Source organism: Scophthalmus maximus, chromosome 3, assembly GCF_022379125.1.
Source record: "Scophthalmus maximus strain ysfricsl-2021 chromosome 3, ASM2237912v1, whole genome shotgun sequence".
NCBI classification, from domain to species: domain Eukaryota; kingdom Metazoa; phylum Chordata; class Actinopteri; order Pleuronectiformes; family Scophthalmidae; genus Scophthalmus; species Scophthalmus maximus.
In genome coordinates, this window is record NC_061517.1 from 16,980,435 (window position 1) to 17,000,058 (window position 19,624).

The window sequence follows — 19,624 nt, forward strand, 5'->3', positions numbered from 1 at the left end:
AAAGCCAGTCACCAGTCCAACTACTGACCAATCAGATCACTGGAACATCAGACTCATCATTCTACAGTTTCTAATAACCAGAGGGAGAGTTTATCACGTTAAATTAATACATAGACTCATTAATATTAGAGATGATTTGATTCCCAACAGAATCAACTGACTGTTTTTTGACTTTCTTATTGTATCACTGCAGCTCGGAACAACACATGGAGACTGTGATGATGAATAGTAATACAAATGTAATACTATCTCTTTTATTAGAGGAGAGATCCACACACTGATCATTATTTTTCATGATCATGAATGAACAGATCAGTGCAATTGTCAAAAAACAAATTCATCCAGTCATCCAGCCAATGAGGCAATTCACGAATTAAAGAAACAACCAAGGAATGCAAATCTCAGCAATTACTTTTTGTAATAAAAGAAAAGAACATGTCCTTCAGGGTGGTCCCCTCACAACACATCACTCACATAGGGGAAACTTGCCGACGTGTCATGGTGAATCTCAAACCAGTGTGCCCAGTTTGTAGGGGCGTGGTTGGAGTGATGAAAAAGATCGACATCGAGCGTCATTCCAACCGACAGAGCAGAATACTGGTATTGCACAAGATGTTGAAAAATCACAGAAGGACTTCACAAGAAGTTTTTCTCTCTGGCCTGCAATAAAACAAAAGACATAACAGATCCTCCCCGACTAGTCATTTTTGTGTAGAGGATTACTACCAACTACCAACGATGTTTGCTCAGGCAAGTGCATCTGGAAAGGGGCAACATATCCCTACTCTGCAAGAACGAAAGCTTTGCTATGACATCTGAATATGCTGATGAGTTTTCAAAACGTCTCAAGGCATTTGGGGAAAAAGTGTCCGTAGGTGAAAAGTAAACTGAAGGAACAGGAATATTTGCTAATATGGAGCTGATGTACCGGACAACCACATGAAATCATTCTGATGCAAGGCCGGATTTAGCGATGGACCAAATAAAATACATGTCATCACACAGAGAAGGAAAAGCAATAGTAGTTAATAGGAGGTATATGTCTTTTCTGCAAGGTCTGGAATTTCAACGGGCGTAAGACTTGGAAGCTGCGGAACATCTGCCTGTCGGCTGACGGGCATCACAATCAAACACTTCATCAGGAGATGGAAACCCTATTTTGTTTAATAAATCTTGGTACTTTTTTCATTGATATGTCTCACATGATATGCAGAATCCTGAAGAAACGAATTGGGATGCTTTTGAGTGTGGCCATTGTGTTCCTCCAGTAAAGAAAACCCTAAGTCTTTCAAATCTGGGTACTTCTTCAGTGTGCCCCATGTCCAACACACTGTCAACAGATGAATAGTATGCGACATGGACATCACGTCAGCAGGTCAAGCATATTTTTCCAAAATTTGGTCTCTATTATTATTTGATGCTATAAAATGGGATGAAAGTCATGGTGACAGCTGAGACTGATTCGCGGTTTGTCAAGCGCGTGTATCGGCGGCTCTGGATTCAAATTACAAAATGCAAGATAGCGGAACCGGTATCCAGGCTTCATTTTTGTAAAACGGGATGAAGTGGAAATGCGTCATCCCTACAATCTATGGTACCAATAAATATTGTATTCCCACCATTATCACAATCTCAAAAGCAAGGTCACCAAGGGTCAGAGATCATCAATGAGTAGGAGTAGAAAAGTATGTTAAAATGTAATATTTATGCAAGCTGGTTTTGCCTTAAAACAGTGCTTTTAAATCGTCATTTAAAAAGGCAAGCTGGCTAAAAAACAGCACCAACAGGCAGTAGTAACATATTTAAATGTAAACATGGTATTCCCATATATACAGCGCGTGTACACGGTATGCATCATTCACTAGATTTCCATAAATACATGGTTGATACAAATATGCAGTTGCTGATTAAATGGCATTGTAATATAATAACTTCATTCTAAAAAGTTGGCTAACAAGACATCAGAGAAGACTATCAATATGCATTACTAAGCATTGACTACAAGTGTGTATGTTTGTGTCATTTTCTGCGTGACTGAGTGTGTTTGTGTTACTGCAAATGTGTAGTGTATTTTCCTTTTTTGGCATTTTGTTGCTTTGTCCACTGTGTGTGTGTGTGTGTGTGTGTGTGTGCGTGTGTGTGTGTTTGTGTGTGTGTGTGCATGTATGTCTATGCTTGTGACAGACAGAAGTCCCAGATCGGATAAAACCAGTGTCTCTCTTTTCATATTATCCTTCCTCTTTCCTCTCAGGACTCAGAACTGCGTCATTGCGGCCCCCTGTGAAAACAGGACAGAACGGGAGAGAACAAGAAGAACAAGGAGAACCAGACAGAAAAAAGAAAAGTAGAAGAAAGACACAAGTGGGAGAGACAGAAAAATAAATCAAAAGAAAAATGTTGAGTTCCATTAGAGGAACAGCACAGGGCTGTGCACATGTCACTTAAACCTTGGCTGAACATGCCACAATATCAGAAACAATATTTGAGGTATTTCTGAGTCAAACTGTTTGATACATGATGCCCTCGCTTTGCACCATGCGGAGAGTATATTATTCTTGGGGACTTCCTAACAGAACATGCAAATCTAATTACACTCTGTTATACTGAAATGCTTCAGCATCTCTGTCTGTCTTTCATTCATTTCAAGTTAAGTTTACTCAAAGAAAGTGAATTGAATTTTATTTAAAATCAAACAAACCAGAGATGCATTTCAGATATATTTCATATGTTTGACCCACCTCTTGTCTAAGTATCACACTGAAAACCTCCCTCTCTTTCTCCAGTGATGCACCCAAATAAACACTGAAACTGCACAGGCAGAAAAAGAAGCAAGCACATCGAACAACATGCAGACACGCATGCAAACCCTGGTGTATATTCGAACACAGACACTTTCCATGTGTTATGGCAGAGAGAGAAACATGCCATCAGAGACAGATTCATGGTGTCGGCTGGGATGAGCAGTATTGCTGATGCATATAGATAAAATACAAAATGCTCTTTCGGTATTTACGTTTATCTGTATTTAAAAATGCCAAGGGCTTCGCTTCAAAAAATACTTATATATTTAATATTATACAGTAATAAATCCCACTCCTACCCACCACCCAGCAGAGTCAGGGCATGGTGCAGAGTAAGGTTCAATGCACCAGTACAGCAATTACGATGAAATTAACACACTCCAGGTTGCTAGATGAACTCAATAATTTTCACAGCGTCAGCGACACCAAGGGATAATTAGAAATGGAATGTTCACTTATTCATTTTCTTACTGCAGTGTGTTCCCTGCTGAGATCTTACAGGACTACAAAGTGATGCAAACATGTGAACTCAACTCACTTCGGCTGCTGCTGAAACTGAATGGAACCCCAGTTGTGCAAATAATGTCTTAGAGGGTTTCTGGTTTACATGACATGTTAATATGCCTTGCAGTCTTTTGGCTTTAAAGATTATCAAACACATACTGGAAATGTGGAAAAAAAATGGAAATACTTAATATAGTATATTTGAAGGTATGCACCCGGCCTACAGTATACTGAGGGAAAGTCACACATCGCAGCACTATAACAGGGAAAAGGCCAATTGGAAGAATGTAATCTATACAGATACTGTTGGTACATTCACAGTTTTACATGGAGAATATTCTGTTGTATTATTAGTTTTTATGGAATATTTTTTTTTAAATAATCATAATCCTGTAATTTAGAATTACTCAGATGATTACTCTGTGAAGAGTGTTTTCTTGATTTAGATCTAGATCTTGAAAGTGCAAATTCCTATTTTGTATCAAAATGCATGTGTTTCAGTAGGTTTGATGCTCGTACAGTACATCACCTCTTCTTGTGCTCTGGCAGACTGACAGTACAGAACGGCATCATGGATGGTGGCGAACAAACAGGAGTTTGTCACTTTGTCACTGAAGAACCCTCCGGTCTGCAGGTTGTCCACCACGCCAGCTAGGAAGAGAGACAGAAAGACAGAGAATAAGGAAATGAGGCGGACACAGTTGTGAAAAAAAGTTGTGGGATGATGGGGGTGTCTGCGTAAAAAGGTCACAAAGTAGAATGAAGGTAAAGTGAGGGACAGAGGAATCCAGGAGGATGAAGTGAAACATTTGAAGAACTGCAGGAGAAATAATGGACCAGAAGTAAATAAGGGAGAGAAAGACAGGACGAGAGGGTTATTCCTTGTGTTGACGGATCTTTATTCCTGGCTATATGAACATTTTTTGCATTCCCAATTGCAGCCCAAACACTCATGGTAAACCATTTTCTTTATCATGGGCTATTATAGGAAATCCAGTACGGTTAATTAAATGAGGCCCGTGACTGTAGAAATACATCCACATGTGTCCTACATTACCTGACCAAATAAATCCAAATGGGATTCTGTAGTATTTCAGGCATGGGATCACCAACTTTAACATAGGAATAAGTTCAACTTTAATTAATATCAACTTATTTGCAAATGTCCAAAATCGAATTGTAGACAATAAATTAATGGATAAATAAAACACTTTTCTTTACACTAATACATATAAAGTGAAGATTGTCTCCTAACTCATTCATTAACAGTTCTCTCTGGCCCTCTCTCTCTCTTTTGTTAATCAGCTCACTGTGGGCATTTCCTCAATCAGCCAATCATGTAGTAGTGTCAAACTTTCTCTCATTTATATCAAATCACCTTCTCCTTGTTGTGCAAGGCAATACAATTGTGTTCATTTTTCAATGGAAGTCTCACCTGATTGAACTATATCAAAAGATCAGTGTACTGTTGAAACAGTGATCGACCCAGTTTTTCTAAAATATTTTGTATGATTAATAAAAGTTCTGTTCAATTATTTTAAACTATTCCATTGATGTAGGTGGACTTACTTTGGCAGCCAGCGAGAACCACCTCTATACCAATTTGTCCATAGTCTCTCTGGATCTGAAACCGACAAAGCACAGAGCAAAGGTCAGAGTGGGGATCATTCAGCTAGTCTGATGATTCAATTTGTCGTAACTGAAAACCGGACGAGCTAAATGATAGGAAGAGGGATGGAGAGATAAAAAGAGACTAAGATTTAGTTGTTGTTTCGAAAAAAAAGGTTAAACATGACAAAGTATAATGAAAATATAAGGATCAGATACTCCTGAGTGGGAGAAAATTCATTATAAGGTGTGAACGATCTGCCCTTTGCTCCAAACATTTCTTTAGTTTGGGTGTTTGGATCTATTTTGGATGGAGAATGTTGAATTTAAGTATAGTAACCTTTTCATTTTGTCAAAATATGAGATATACAAATGTTTGTTTGACAGTTAAATAATGTGATGAACAAATAAATACAAGAAGTTCAACTCGCAATACTGTAAGTACAAGTTACTAAACACTGAACTGTACAATTCACATTTGATAATAAAATAAAAGGAGAGGGAGACTGATCATCTCTCTTTGTTGCCATGTTCATACATTTTGTAACGCCTTGACCCCCACAGTATCCAGGAAGTTGACAGGGCTGAGGTCAAGGATGATGGCTCTAGGGTGTGAGGGCTCAGGCTCAGCTTCCAACTCAACGAAGGCAATGTCCTTCTGCTCTGGCTCCTGAACAGGAGGAGACATCACACCACAAGGGACTCACGTGAGAGGCAACATTTTGCGCATCAGACAATCAAGATCGATGGTGTTCGAACATTAATCAACAATGCACCCAGGGGCGCCGCTTGCCAGCGGGCAACTGCTTGGGGCCCCCAGGTCAGTAGGGGGCCCCCGAGGGTTGACAAACTTGATTATTACAGCAGTGACAATGCGCAAAGTTACAATGACAGTAGCAGACCCCCCCTGAGGGGGCCCCACCTGACTCCACCGACTCCCGTTGCAAGTTTTTTTCTTTACTCCTGTTGGAAGTGATGTGCATGATTCAGTGTAATCAAACTTAATGACAACGACAACGAATGCCACTCAAGGAAATTGAAGAAGCGAAAAAAAGAAAAAAGAAAAAAGAGGAAGAGGAGAGCAAAAAGCAAGACAGTGGTAAATTGAACAGATAATAATGATAAAATATAAATACTACACAACTAAATGCTGCTAGTCTAGCCTTAACTGTGGAGGAGAGACACTTGAATGACGTAACTTCCACTAGCAGCACATTATTTCCTTTGTTTACTTTGATGTATGGTGAGTGTATTAAAATGTATTTTTCATGTCTGTGGACTAGGCCTGTGGTTTTAGGAAACTGAAATCTTCATTATGCTGTAAATGTAAAGCCATAGTGCAGGCTACAGCACACAAGTCTAATCATCTGTATTGGAACTATGTTAAATTACATTGTCCCTGAAATGTAAATATTAAACAATGAATCAAACCTACCGTTTTTAAATAGATAGATTATTTATAACATAATGGTCATGAACGCTGGTTCGAGGGGCCCCCTTTGATTTTTTTGCCTAGGGCCCCAACATACTTTAGAATCGCCTCTGAATGCACCTGGTCGTCCTCACCATATTTACTCCTTTCTTCTTGGCTTTCTTGGCATTTTCCTTTTCAATCCTCTCCCGTTTGGCCTCTTGTTTCTTCTTTGCTGACAAGATCTTGGCGATGTCAATGCCAGACTAACAGACACAACAAAAGGCAATCAGAAAAACAGTTCACATTCCATTTCTACACTCAGTCAAATCAGATAACATTTTATTTTCCCGAATAACGACAACAAAACTCCTGGTTGGTCAAAAAAATGGACGCAGTCACTGGGTTCGGAAAATTTTGCCAATGCCTTTAGTGCCTGAAACCCGTATTCTCTGGAATGACCAGCAGAGGGCGACTCTACTTGTTGCAAAGAGAAGTCAGTTTCTAAAGAAGTCTATGAGAAAATGATTCTACTCTACATTAATTTTTGCGTTGTGTTGGTCGGTGGTGAAACATTTTTTGAGAACACAGCGCTTTGCATAGCTTTCCCCAGCAGAGGTCCTCATCAAGCTCAGATTTTAAAAGCTTTGAGGTAATGAACTTTTTTTCGATACACTTGTGTTGAAAGCTTCACTGGTTCATAACGCTTCAGTGGCCAAACAATAACAACACCTGGAAACACCAGGTGGCACAAAGGTTGTCGGTTGCCTTTTTAATATTAAATTATTCAACATGTCATGTGTTAGAAAGAGGAGTGTGTTTGAGGTGAATAAGTTATTACCAAATACTTTTTCCGGTAAGGAAGGGAACATTCAACACCCCGAGGTGAATAAAAATAAATATTGAAGTGTTTGTCCCTACAACACTATGAGGCATAACCACAAGGCTTAACCAAATATATTTTTGAACAAGTCATACTTACTACGGAAGTTAGTGTTTTTGCTGGAGGGTTCTGGTTAAAGTAAACATGAAATGTCCGAACAAACTAAAGACATGTTGACATCACTCCCTCACACGCTACTGTTGTCAGTACCCAGTCACTTTTGTTTAAGCAACAGAAAAGCCCCCATTTAAATGCTAATAGGTTGCATCTCCAACAGATATGTGAATTTGAATGCTAATCACTTAAATTGTGAAACGCATCATTTTAACTTCACATTTTGTCATGTAATGTAAGCCAGCCATTTATGTGAAGATATGAAATGTTTTCAACTTGGTAAGGTCCACCCTTCCTACATGCATGGAAGTGGGTGACCAATCAGAACAGAGTGGGCCAGCTGGCCATTCAGAGCAGACTGGTTTTCATAGTATGATAGGAAAGAGTATTCACAAAAAGGCAATGTACGATTAGCATGTGCATGTGCAACTTGGGTTCTGCCAGCGAGAACAAGCAGTAAGTGATCCCACATTTCCCCTTGCACCTTTCACTTGAAAGCTTATTTATGCGTCAAACATCATAAAGAAAAGAGTGACCCTGTGGCTTTGACATTCTGACATTTTAATGAATGATGTGTTCCATTATCTCCCTCAATTATTCAATCTCTGCCCCCCCCCCATCTTTTGTCATCTGTTTTTTCCATCTTTCCACAATTTGTCTTCCCATTTATCCCAAAGAGACAGTGACGAAGGAGCAGGAGAGAGAACGGTTGGGGGAGCAGGGTTTTTAAACAAAAGCTGAACAGAAGATTTGAACAATGTTTGTCACACGTGATTTGTGGAAAAGTTGAGTCAGTTATTAGTGTCTGAAATAATGTTTGAAAGAGAGGATTTAATCGCTTGAAATTTTTTGACGAGGCACTGTCGATGGAGTTGGTTGTTTTTTATTCTGTGTGTGTGTGTGTGTGTGTGTGTGTGTGTGTGTGTGTTGTTCTCACCTTCTTCCCCACGGCATCTTGATACATCTCTGCATTAGCAAAGTAGAGTGTGGCAGAGGAACGGAAGACCAAAATCCCTGGCACCTGCGTCACCTACAGTACAATCAGTCAGTCAATCAGACAGGCAATAACAGTTAACATGCTGAAAATATATCTTACAGCTATTTGCCTGCAAAGTACGTACAAATCACAACCTTTATCTTCGGATGGGAATTTAAGGCATTAAAGTCATTGGGTTCAATTTGAAGTGGAGCATGAATGTCTGTACCGAGCTCCATGTCAATCTATCCAAAAGATATTGACTTAAATCTGCAATGTCAACCTCGTGGTGGTGCTAGAGAAAATGTCCGGGATCACTAAATCATTTAGGAACTGTGGGTCTGTCAAAAATAATTTTGGGATATATCACAGAACAAGTGAAACCTGGATGAAATGTCAGGGGATCAGGAAAGAGAATATGGTTAATGCGCCAGGCACCATGGATATATGCACCAAATTTCATGAGTCTTCTCTTCAGGGTGGGACTCTTACTGTATCAAACGTGAGGTATTTAAACTTTCCTGACCAAATTTAAAGTGGATATGGTGAACCTGCTAGGAGGAGGACGTCAAAGTCTAAATGCCGTAACTTCCTATTAACACTAGGTGACTCGGAGATTGAATATTGTCAGGTAGATGTGTTCAGGCCGAGACTCTCGTCAGACATGTGAAGTTTGGTACAGATTTGACCAAGCACAGACCAGTTATTAAGTACTTACTCTTTCATTAAAAAACACAAAAATTCAAGATGACACTAACAAAATCGGAAGTCACAGATCAATTTCGAGTTTAAAAGCATGTTGAGGCCCTCATATTAGATATATGTTTAGGTAAAGACAATTAAGGGGACGATAGGGCAGTGTTTGGGCCCTAAATATATCTAAGTGCAATGTGGTCTGATTAGACAGAGTGGTACATGACTGCCTTTCAAACTTCTGTATCTGACACTTGGTTTAAATATCAGGGCCAAAAGAAACTAAGGGGAATGATTGTATTGAGCAAACTGCTCATATCAAACACCACACATATGGTGTTTAAATAACTTGTCGTACCTGATTGTAGTCCTCCAGTGGCCTGTAAATGTCAGTGCCTGGGATCTGCCCTAGCAGGGAATAAGTTGGTCTGGGAAACACACAAAACATAGCATGCAAAATTTGTATTACATCGATTAAACACTTTGTATTTGAGTGTGGTCTAAAAGATAAAGGATTTTGTGAATTTTGAAGTGTGGTGATTGATAGATGAATGGTCAATTTGACACATTTGACTGAATGTTGTGTTGTTGTTAGTGTATAATTGTGGGTGTGTGGGCCCCATGGGCAATGTGTTCCTACAGCTGTGTCCTGAAGATGACAGTGAGCATGGAGAAGCCAATGGAAGCAGCCAGTCCAATGTCAGGGTTCAACAGCACGGTGAGGATGAAGGTTGCCACCCAAATTGCCTAGACAAAAATCAGAGAACGAGTGTGATGAGTAACATAGCAATGGGTTGTAAATCAACATCGAGTGGAAATGAAATGCAGCTGTGGTGTTCTAGCATTCTCATCAGTTAAGGAAAAAGTTAAGTTTGACTTGATTATGATATATTTATTGTGACCTAGGTCCTTCATGTTGCATAATCAGTTTGAATTTGTCAGTATCGGGTGTATTAAATGCACTTATGCTGCATTTACACCAAAATATTGTATTGAAACAATGGGAAAACCTACGTTTTTGTCTTTTTTCAAGTTGGAGACAATAGTACTGGAGCACAGACTCTGTTTCCTCACTATGCACGGGGACAAACTCCTTCACCTTTGTACTGAGAAACTATGGCAGCATCTACACTGACCAAGCTCTGAGCCTGGCAACAACTGGAGTTGACGCCCAACTTGTCACAATTGGGGTTTGGGGCCCTCTGATGGCAGATGTCGTGAAGTCTAGCAGGGAAGTGTGAGTATGCCATAACATCCCTTGTCAGACAGTTGCCTGCACGTACAGGTATCAAGCATGCTATTCCAGTAAAATGCTAACACTGCTGGGACTGAATTACTTATTACAGATGCTAACATTTAGGAGCAAGCGAGGAGGATAGGCCTAGTGTAAGTTTTATTTCGTTAGAAAGAGAAAGAAAGAAAATTAAGATTTTTCAAAAGGATGTTTAAAACATGCAAATTGCTGCCATATATGATACCACAATGTTCCTGAAAACTGTATGTAGATGTTTCTTTTCAAATTGTTATCAATTCTTTGTCTACTGTCAAGTACTGCACACTCACCGCGTCTACTTTGTTTTTTTTCCACAGAACTGGGATGTCCAAGAATTGCTTCATCATGCCATGGAGGTTGACATAGATGATGGCAGCCAGCACTGCCTACAATGTCCAAAATAAAACAGTTTATAGAGACCACTCCAGTTTAGATTCCTGTAACATGATGGGAAGTTAAACTTTAAATCTTTCACATGCTACAAATCGGTGAAAGTCTTCAGTACTACATTTAGAGAGATTACAGTTTCATTGAAATCATGTGCCTCATATGATAACTCTGCTGAACATATGATTTTCTGAACGACTTTGAATCCCTCAGTGTGATTATTTAATTTATTCGCATCAATGTTAGGTCAAAGTTCTTTTCTCAGTAATGTAGTCTGAAGATATATCTGTTGGCGGCACCTCAGCAACTCAACTTCCGCTGTTGTCTGTTTTTCATTTTGGCTGAGCAAGGGCTCAGATGTGAGCAAAAGCAAATATTTACTGACACCCGCACACACACACACACGCACACACACACACACACAGTACCTTGGGCAGATCTTCAAAGAGAGCCCCAATCCAAAGCACGATAAAGAGGATCACAATTGCTGATAGAGCCCCAGCAACCTGCAGAGAGAGGGAAGGTGGAGGCATGAGGAATCAAAAATCAGGAGAGATCGGATAGAGTTAAATAGAAACTTCAGGAAAGTGGAATAATGTAGTTGTTATCAGTATGAACTGGTAAATGATTATAAGAGGAGTCATTGTAGCATCAGTCAGTCTCTCTTCCCCTCTTCTCTTCTCTCCTCTGTAATGGGCCTTAAGCTGATAAATGGGTTTGTCAAACTATTTCAGCCAATCTGTGTTTGTGTAGGTTGAGTTCAACACTGAGAGCAAAATCAATTATTTTTATTAGTGATGCCTTTGAGAGTAATGTTAAGTATGACTAGTTTTCACCCCGCTTTACGTTTGCTATTGCCTAGGTTTGTGGCAAAAGGCATGGTGAGGTGTTGGGATGAAAATTATGATGTTGCAAAATGTAATTGTAATTGTAATTGTAGTTAAAATGTTTTCAGTTGTGTGGAATAATCAGAGGAGTGGCAACAAATAACATGCAAAATAAGTAGATTATCCAAGGTTTAGAAATTGAACTATAAAATTGGGCATCAATAGCAGGACAAGTACTATGAATTGGCCTTCTTAATGCTTTCTTGGTTGTTGATTTATGTAAAATACAGTGTTTATAATTAAAACGGAAAGACAGAAACTGCGGTTAGAAGGAATAGCGGCCCAACCTGCATCTTCTGTGAGAAAGAAAGCTACAGGCTGACCCGCAGAGAAATCCCCACAGGGGAGCCAGAGAGGAAGAGAGGGTGAGCAACCCATTAGGACTGACCTAACTATGTCGACCTTAGGGAATGGATTATCGACAAAGAAAACTTCAAGATGCATTTGTGGCAAGGTCTTCAAGAACAAACGCAGCCTTAAAATCCATCAAGCTTTAATGAAATGTGTGTTGCAAGAGAGGATCCACTCCTGGTGGAATGCAGGAGGAGCTTGGCCCAGAGGCAACGAAGTTGACAGTAATTCAGCAGCATTGGATCAAATGGCCTTCAGCAGCGAAAGGAGATACAGAAAGAGTGCTTCAGGTGATGACCACCATCATCATAATCTGAGCAGCTGAGAGGTTTGGTGCTAAAGAGCGCAAATCCACAGTCCCAACTACACCATGAACCGAAGAGCAGACAAGATCAAACACCTGTAGCAAGAACTTTGGGCTCTGGCAAGACAGTTTAGAGCAACAGGACTGAGTAGGATAAAAATATCACTCACTGAGCTCTGTATCAACCTCAGGAAGAAGCGCATTGCCCTTTAAAATGTACTATTCCGGGAGTCCCTGAGTACTTGGTACATGCTGGAATCATCACTCAGTTGATCAGGGAAATCCAAGAAGGGAAGGCTGACCTAGTTGTTCTTTGGCATATGACTCAATTCTTCATAAACTTGTCGAGGCTACAGTGGCCTGCCAACTTGTACTGAGTAAGATCTAGGACCTCATCCGGAAAAACTACAGAACTTCAGGCTGAGAATCATTTCTGGGAATATGACATCAGACTGGCACCGGCTAGAGAAAGGGATAATAATGGAGTATCCCCGTCATTGTCTTTTCCTTTGCTCTGAACACGGTGATCAAGGCAGCATCCCCCCATTAGAGGTTTTATGGATGATCTCACTGTCACCACATCATCTTTGGAGGTAAGTGGATCCTGCACAGCTTAGAGAAAATCAAAGCCTGGGCAAGGATGGGTTTCAAGCCTGCCAAATCCAGGCCCATTGTGTTGAAGAAGAGACAAGTTCTGCTTTTTATAGAACATCATTGCCATCCCATCCCTACCATCATTGAGAAACCTGTCAAGAGCCCGGGTAGGGTCTTTGACTAGAGCCTCAGGAATACAGCAGCTATCCATACAACCATTAAGGAGCTGGAACAAATATGTCCATACCCAGAAGAACATTGCCTTCATCTGGACTGGCAAGCAGCCACAGGTGCAGCTTAGACCAGCAGCCAGAGTGCTCACCTCTGCTTGGGCTGGGAGTTAACATGAGGAGGCAGCTCAAACTTAGAGATAAGCTGAGGCGTATAGACATACAGAGGGAGCTCGGATGGGAGACACTCCCTTGCGTTGAAAGGGGGCAATTGAGGTGGTTTGGGCATCTCGTGAAGATACCGCCTGGGTGCCCTCCTTAGGAGGTTTATACCTCCAACTAGGAGGAGATGTAGTAGACCCAGAACTCGCTGAAGGGATCACATATCTCATCTAGCCTGGGAGTGCCTCTGGACCCCTCAGGAGATCCTGGAAAGAGTTGCTGGAGAGAGGGATTACTGGAACGGCCTGCTTAGCTGGCTGGCTCCAGGGCCCGATCTCGGATAATTGAAAGAAAATAGATGGATAGATGGCCAGCATTGAAAAAGGACTTTATACTCTAGATAGACATATAAAGACTTACACATTTCTGCACAGAAACTAAATGCTCTCTGCACCTTTAACTTATACACCTCTAAAGGGTAATTTCAGCAGAATAATGACTCATACCAACCTGGGTTTTCCCTCCTGTGCTCTCCTGAACCATGCTGCGAGACATAGAGCAGCTGATGGCGAAACACTGGAAAATTCCTCCAAATGAGTTACTTAGACCCAAGGCGATTAGTTCCTAACAAAAAAAATCATTGTTTATGCACAGTACACTATTTGTAAAACATCAGTTCCTCCTTGTATACATCCTTTTCACCTGGCTACCTGATTGCTGTCCACCTTGTATCCATATTTCAGAGCAAAGATTCGTCCCAGTGAAATGGCAATACCATAGCCAACCACAGACAGAGCAAAGGCGTCCCCTATCACCTGTCCAAACAAAGACACCTCTGGGAAAACAGGTGGCTGGAAACTGGTTGGTAGAAATGAAATAGAATAGATTGCCCATTATAAATTTGTTTCAATTTTATACAAACACAGATTTCTGTATGTTGGCTGTGGGATGTGGTATTTTCTCACCCTGATGGAATAATTCCCACCACATCCACTCCATATTTCTCCCCCAAGTTAACTTGCCAGGAGACGACTGTACCAATAATGACCTGAAGGAGCAAATATTAATGCGTATATTAGTGTTTGTGTGTGTTATCTTTGTAAAGAACAAACTTTCCATTAAGTAAATTATAAGTGCATGCACCTACTGTATCCCTGGATACTCACAGCAAGCAGCTCCACAGGTATAGGAACAGGAATTTTTTTACTCAAGTACGCATTGAGCTCCTTAGTGAGGATAAGGCTGATTATGGTGACAATACTAACAACCAGAGTACCAATGTTTGTCTCTGGAATGAGATAACACATTTCTAGCACAGTCTGAAAAGAGAGAAAGAGCAGGATTATTGGTTAAATACCTCTAATGGAAGGAGGAATGAGAGTAAAAAAAAACAACAACATAAAAATACAATGTTCATTTTAGATTCTTATCTTGCACATGGATGACAGCCAGCTCTACAGGATATAATTATAAAGCAAAGGTAGGGGTTCTCTAATGTTGTAGAGACCAAAGCATTCATATACAGTAAGAAGGCCCAGGGATTAAAGTATGACAGATTTTCATCTGTTCTGTCAGACAGAGAGGCCCTGTTTGAGTTCAGTGTCTGGGTCCGTTGGTAACGCCTACTGGAAATTAAAAATGAACTGAGAGGTCCCAGACTAATACGCATTTGAATTTTAGTCTGGCTATGCCAGACTATATCTGAGGGGAGTGAGGTTGATATCTGTATGGAACCATAACTAGTTGACTAGTGGCTATTTGAAAGTTTCAAAAATGATGTCAAGATATCAGATTATATGATGAGCATTTTTCACAAATCATAATTTGTGTACTTGTTCCTGTGTTCTTTCTTACATATATCAATGACAACGGTCCACTGTATCTCACAGGGCTGATGCCAAAGGTGTATTTGAGCTGGGACACGATGACGTGGATGGCAGCTCCAGTGGTGTAACCTCGGACCAGAGGTTCAGACAAGTATGTCACCACAAAGCCAAATTTGACCAGACCGAGCAAAATCTGCAATACATACATAACACAGATTGAGACACATGGATTTACATAAAACATAACATGTTACATAAAATCAAACTATACACAATTAAAAGTAGCATTGCAGCAATGCACAAGGAAATACCACTGTGCCTAAATACACTGTCTTTTCCATATTTTAATTCGCAGCAGAACTAAACGTCATAATAGATAAACACAATTTGACCTTTTAGCCTGAGTACATGAAGGCTCATATTGATTGAAAAAGATCATATTGATTGAAAAGATCAGGAAATATAGAAAGAAGCAGCTGTCCTTTATGCTTCTAAAGTGTTCACTTACTTCCTGACAATGGCAGAGTTCAAAGAGCTATGATAGCTTTGAGTCTTTGTACAGAATTTGATTTAATTTAAGGAGGTTTTCCCTCTCAACATCAGATTTCTCTCAATTGGGAAGTTAACTGTCTATCCATATCTCAACAGCTACAGACAAGATTGCTATATATTATTCAACAATACTCCTTAGAGCCTCTCAAATTGTATTATTCCACTTAATATTTACCTGGAATATTCCAGCTAGGAAGGTGACAGCCGTAGCCACTCGGACCCTCTCAGCATCCCGGGAGATGATGTCAACGTTGCTGGAGTTGGTCACATTGTCCCATATCATAAAGTCTGAGTCTGGAGCTAATCGTTCTGTCACTCCTCCTATCATCACACTTATCACTGCAAATGTTCCTGGAGAAGGGAGACAGAGATATAATCGCCCATTTTTCCTGGCCATGTGAAAACATATTGGACATTCTGGGGGACATTTCCCTTGACACCGGCTTGGTCCTGAAACCCAGAGTTTTCCTCAGATTCTTGACTGATGGGGTCCCACAGGTGTCCCACATTAGCTATTTCATTTTGGTTGCATATGTGTGATCCCCCCTTACTGGTTGTACTTCTGCTGGAAGGGAAAGCAACATATTTCTGCCTTCCAATCAGAAGTGACCCATAAAAACGGAGTTGCAAAGCTGAATGAGCTATTTTGGGCAACCCAGGTCCCCAAAGAAAAGGTCCCGTCCACTTCTGCCTCCATCTCTGCCAGATAAATCACCAGTACAAAGGATTAACAGCTGTGATGGAAAATTCATGTTGAGTATCAAATAAAGCTGTCTGTATTTTTGCTCTTCTTGAGATGTAACATTCAATCAAATCTGTTTCGTGAGAATGGTCAGGTTTTCAGGTGATTTAAAAACACGCAATGTCAAAAGTTATGGATTGATTTTGGATTGACTACATTTCTTGAGCCTTAGGTAAAGCACATAAACTGTATGTTTACAATGTGTCTAAAACTAGAACCTTGTAGAGAGGTTGAAATATGATTATTTCAGTCTGTTATTACGCCTGCACTATCACTTTTCTTTCGTTGAAGTACTCCCCACATGTCTTACAGTAGATTAATTCCCACTCATGTAGATGCAGAACTGTGTACAAGTACAAACCTATTGAGATGTGCTTGGAGGTGCCGAAGATGAAGTAGATGAGGACGGGGTAGAAGGAGGAGTAAAGGCCAAAGACTGGAGGAACTGATGCCAGCAAGGCATAGGCCATACCTACAGGGATAATACAGGATACATATGATTCCTTATGTTTTGAAGGAAAGAGGATAATGTAGAGGGGAAATACCAAAGCAATACAATCAAACCCCCCCTCCAAAAAAAATGCTCCTTTATCTCGTGGATCAATCCACTCCTCACTGCATCACTGAATTATTATCTTCTGAACCTCCACCCTCACCCTGTGGTAGCTGCATGATCCCCACACTGATTCCAGAGATCATATCACCGAGGGCGTTTTCTCTGATAGGGTATCGCGGCAGCCATGATAACAGAGGAACACTTCTCAGCAGGCATTCCTTCAACCGGGGACCAGAACACCTGCGTTTGTATGTCAGAGTAAGAAAGAGAGTCAAGAAAAGACAGAAAAAATTGTTATGGTTTGATATCAGTTGTGCGGTATGTGTCAAGTCTGTTCTCCTTCTCGAAGCTGTCCTTCAGACCACTCGGTTTTGACAGACTTTTTGACACCAAAACTACCAAACCAAAATTAAATGATTTTATATCCTCTCCATTTGTCAACTGTATATTTGTTTTTTCTAGTCAAGCTCAACAAACCATTGCTTTCGTGAATTTTGCATTTGTCTTACCACATACTGTATTTCTGAGCAAAACAATACTCATTTATTGATCAAAGAACTCATTAAGAACTCATATGTATATTTGTGCATGCAAGTTTATGTTTGAACACAAATGTATTCTGATAAAAAAGGGCTATTATAAAAATTGGTTTAAATGCTGTAGTCATTGTTCTTTAATACAAAAAGAATTTACAAGGCAGAAAATGTCAGAATATGTAAGAGAGAGATTAGTTGAGACGCACAGTAGATTGGATGTAGGGAGCTTTACCTAACTGACTTTCTGACTTTCTCAGACAGAAGGGTTTTTGACTCAGACTTTTCTGCCATCTCATCCACACTTCCTTCATCCAGGATCTTCCTGTGGACACTGTAGCCCGTCTGGTCTTCCATGGCTTACACCAGCTGTAACATAAACTAAATAAAATAAATACATAATAGATAAACAATGAATTTGTTAGAAAATACCTAAAATATGCAATAGAAAGCTAAACCAAAATCATATTGTTTTAATTTTAATATTGTTTTTGGCAAGATTATAGCAATGGAAAAAATACAGTTCTTCATGTTTCATGCAAATTCAAGATCTCAGGGAGGAAAAAGTCTAAAACCGTTGAAACATTTAATAATAATTACCTTGTGTTCCAGCTGTATTCAAAGTGGCTGCTACAAAAATCCCAGAACCCACTGAAGTGCTGGGATTAACCACTTGGGTTATTGTGATGTAACGTCTTGAATCCTGATGCCTTTTGTCTGTTTTCCTGTTCAGATGAATCTGTCTCTGGTCAGGACAGTAATGAATATCTTCCACCTAAACTAAAAAAACTAAGTCATGAAATGTCATATCTCCTTTAACAAAGAAAGAATCCTGCCTGTACGCAGGAGTCCTCGAGCCTCAAATTCAATCTGCTGTACAACTGGTATCAAGCAAAAGGTAATTTCTTATGCAGTTGTTGCAGCTAACAGATGAAGCTTAGGCTCTCCTTCATATCCAAGAGAGGATTCTCTACTCCAGGGCTGTACCTTAAGACCTTGAAGAGAAGAATAGATAAGGCACATGGTCATTGTTATCGTGGGAGAGAGCAAAGTTCCAAAACTATGCTGGAATCAGATGTGTTAGTAGTTAAACATTGATGTTCTGCTTGTTTTATCATTTACAAAGCACATTTATTTCACTTTGTTGTTACTTTCATCAATAATATTATTCATAATAATGATAATAAATTTCATGTCATGACGCCTTTCTATACACCCAAGGACACCCAAAACATGCAATATAAAAACAAGAATAATTAAAAGTAAAACCAATGGTTAAAATAATTTGAAGTGGCACATACAATATATATATACAATATACAATATATAATATGTGGAAATACAAGAATAATTGGAAGAAAAACCATAGGTGAAAATCAAATCAGAGAGGCATGGACCAATGAAATGATGTCATTTTGGGTAAATTCATTAAAACAGATGTATTTTGATATTTGGTTTGAACAATCCTACCAATGATGGATGCGAGGTTGCACTATGGCAACTAAAGGCTCTGGCAGCCATAGTGCTAAGTTTAAATGTGGAGACGGATAGAAGAGCAGCCGAGGGGGACGTTGTCGGGATGGGGAAGGTCCGACAGGTAAGGGGGAGCCAGGTTATGGGCTTTAAAGGTAAGCAGGAGGATTTTGTAACACATCTTTTGAGTTTATGTGAATATTAATATAACTGCAGTGGATACAGTAATATATCAATATGACTCTAGACAGAGCATTTGGTCTATCTTATCTGTGTTATCTTTCACGATTTGATTAGTCAACCTTTTCAGCCTGGTCATCCTGGTTATAATATATGAATACAACAACACACAACAGGGTAATGAATACAGGGTGGCCTAAGCTTGGTTAACTAAGCAAATAGACCAACAATGTGTGTGCCTGTTTTAAAAGCGACAGAGCGGAACCTTAAACTCCCCCTCGACTCAACTCAAGATCCATGTCCCTGAGCGTTCCACTTGAGCTTTGACTCTCCCCTCTGCATTATTTTCTGAAAACCAGATGGCTCTCATGTAGAGACCCCATCAATCACTTTTTAAATTCATACACATCTTTTCAGCTGTTTGTAAGATAAAGATTATATTACTGGTCAGAATAATATTTATTGTACAGCTGAGAAATAATAACTACTGAGCACATATATCACACTAACCTCTGTATTGCGATGGCTGGAAATGCTTCTCTTTGGCCAGGTATCTGATGTCAGATGGCAGTGATGTTACTCCCAAGCCTGTCAGTCTTAAGAGAGCCGAGTCATTGCATCAGTCTTTTTTTTCTCAAAGAACT

General features: G+C 39.9%; 1 protein-coding gene across 2 annotated transcripts; it reads right to left on the bottom strand.

Moving 5' to 3' along the window:
- Positions 1–219: 219 nt before the first annotated feature.
- On the bottom strand, positions 220–19,616 carry LOC118317529 (solute carrier family 26 member 6). Of its 2 annotated transcripts, none has more exons than XM_035646304.2 (21): positions 19,491–19,616; positions 17,928–18,322; positions 17,563–17,696; positions 16,895–17,034; positions 16,600–16,710; positions 15,672–15,847; positions 14,973–15,137; positions 14,285–14,437; positions 14,084–14,166; positions 13,829–13,976; positions 13,629–13,742; positions 11,079–11,156; positions 10,554–10,649; positions 9,631–9,737; positions 9,349–9,418; positions 8,259–8,351; positions 6,480–6,590; positions 5,452–5,583; positions 4,875–4,929; positions 3,835–3,956; positions 220–2,278 (listed from the first exon to the last, which is right to left on the bottom strand). In XM_035646304.2, the coding sequence occupies exons 3-21, from the start codon at positions 17,682–17,684 to the stop codon at positions 2,255–2,257; spliced, it is 2,100 nt and encodes a 699-aa protein (XP_035502197.2). In that variant the 5' UTR covers positions 17,685–17,696; positions 17,928–18,322; positions 19,491–19,616; the 3' UTR covers positions 220–2,254. The 2 variants fall into 2 exon arrangements, with proteins under 2 accessions (XP_035502197.2, XP_035502198.2); XM_035646305.2 differs by having other exon boundaries at positions 17,563–17,708.
- Positions 19,617–19,624: the final 8 nt, after the last annotated feature.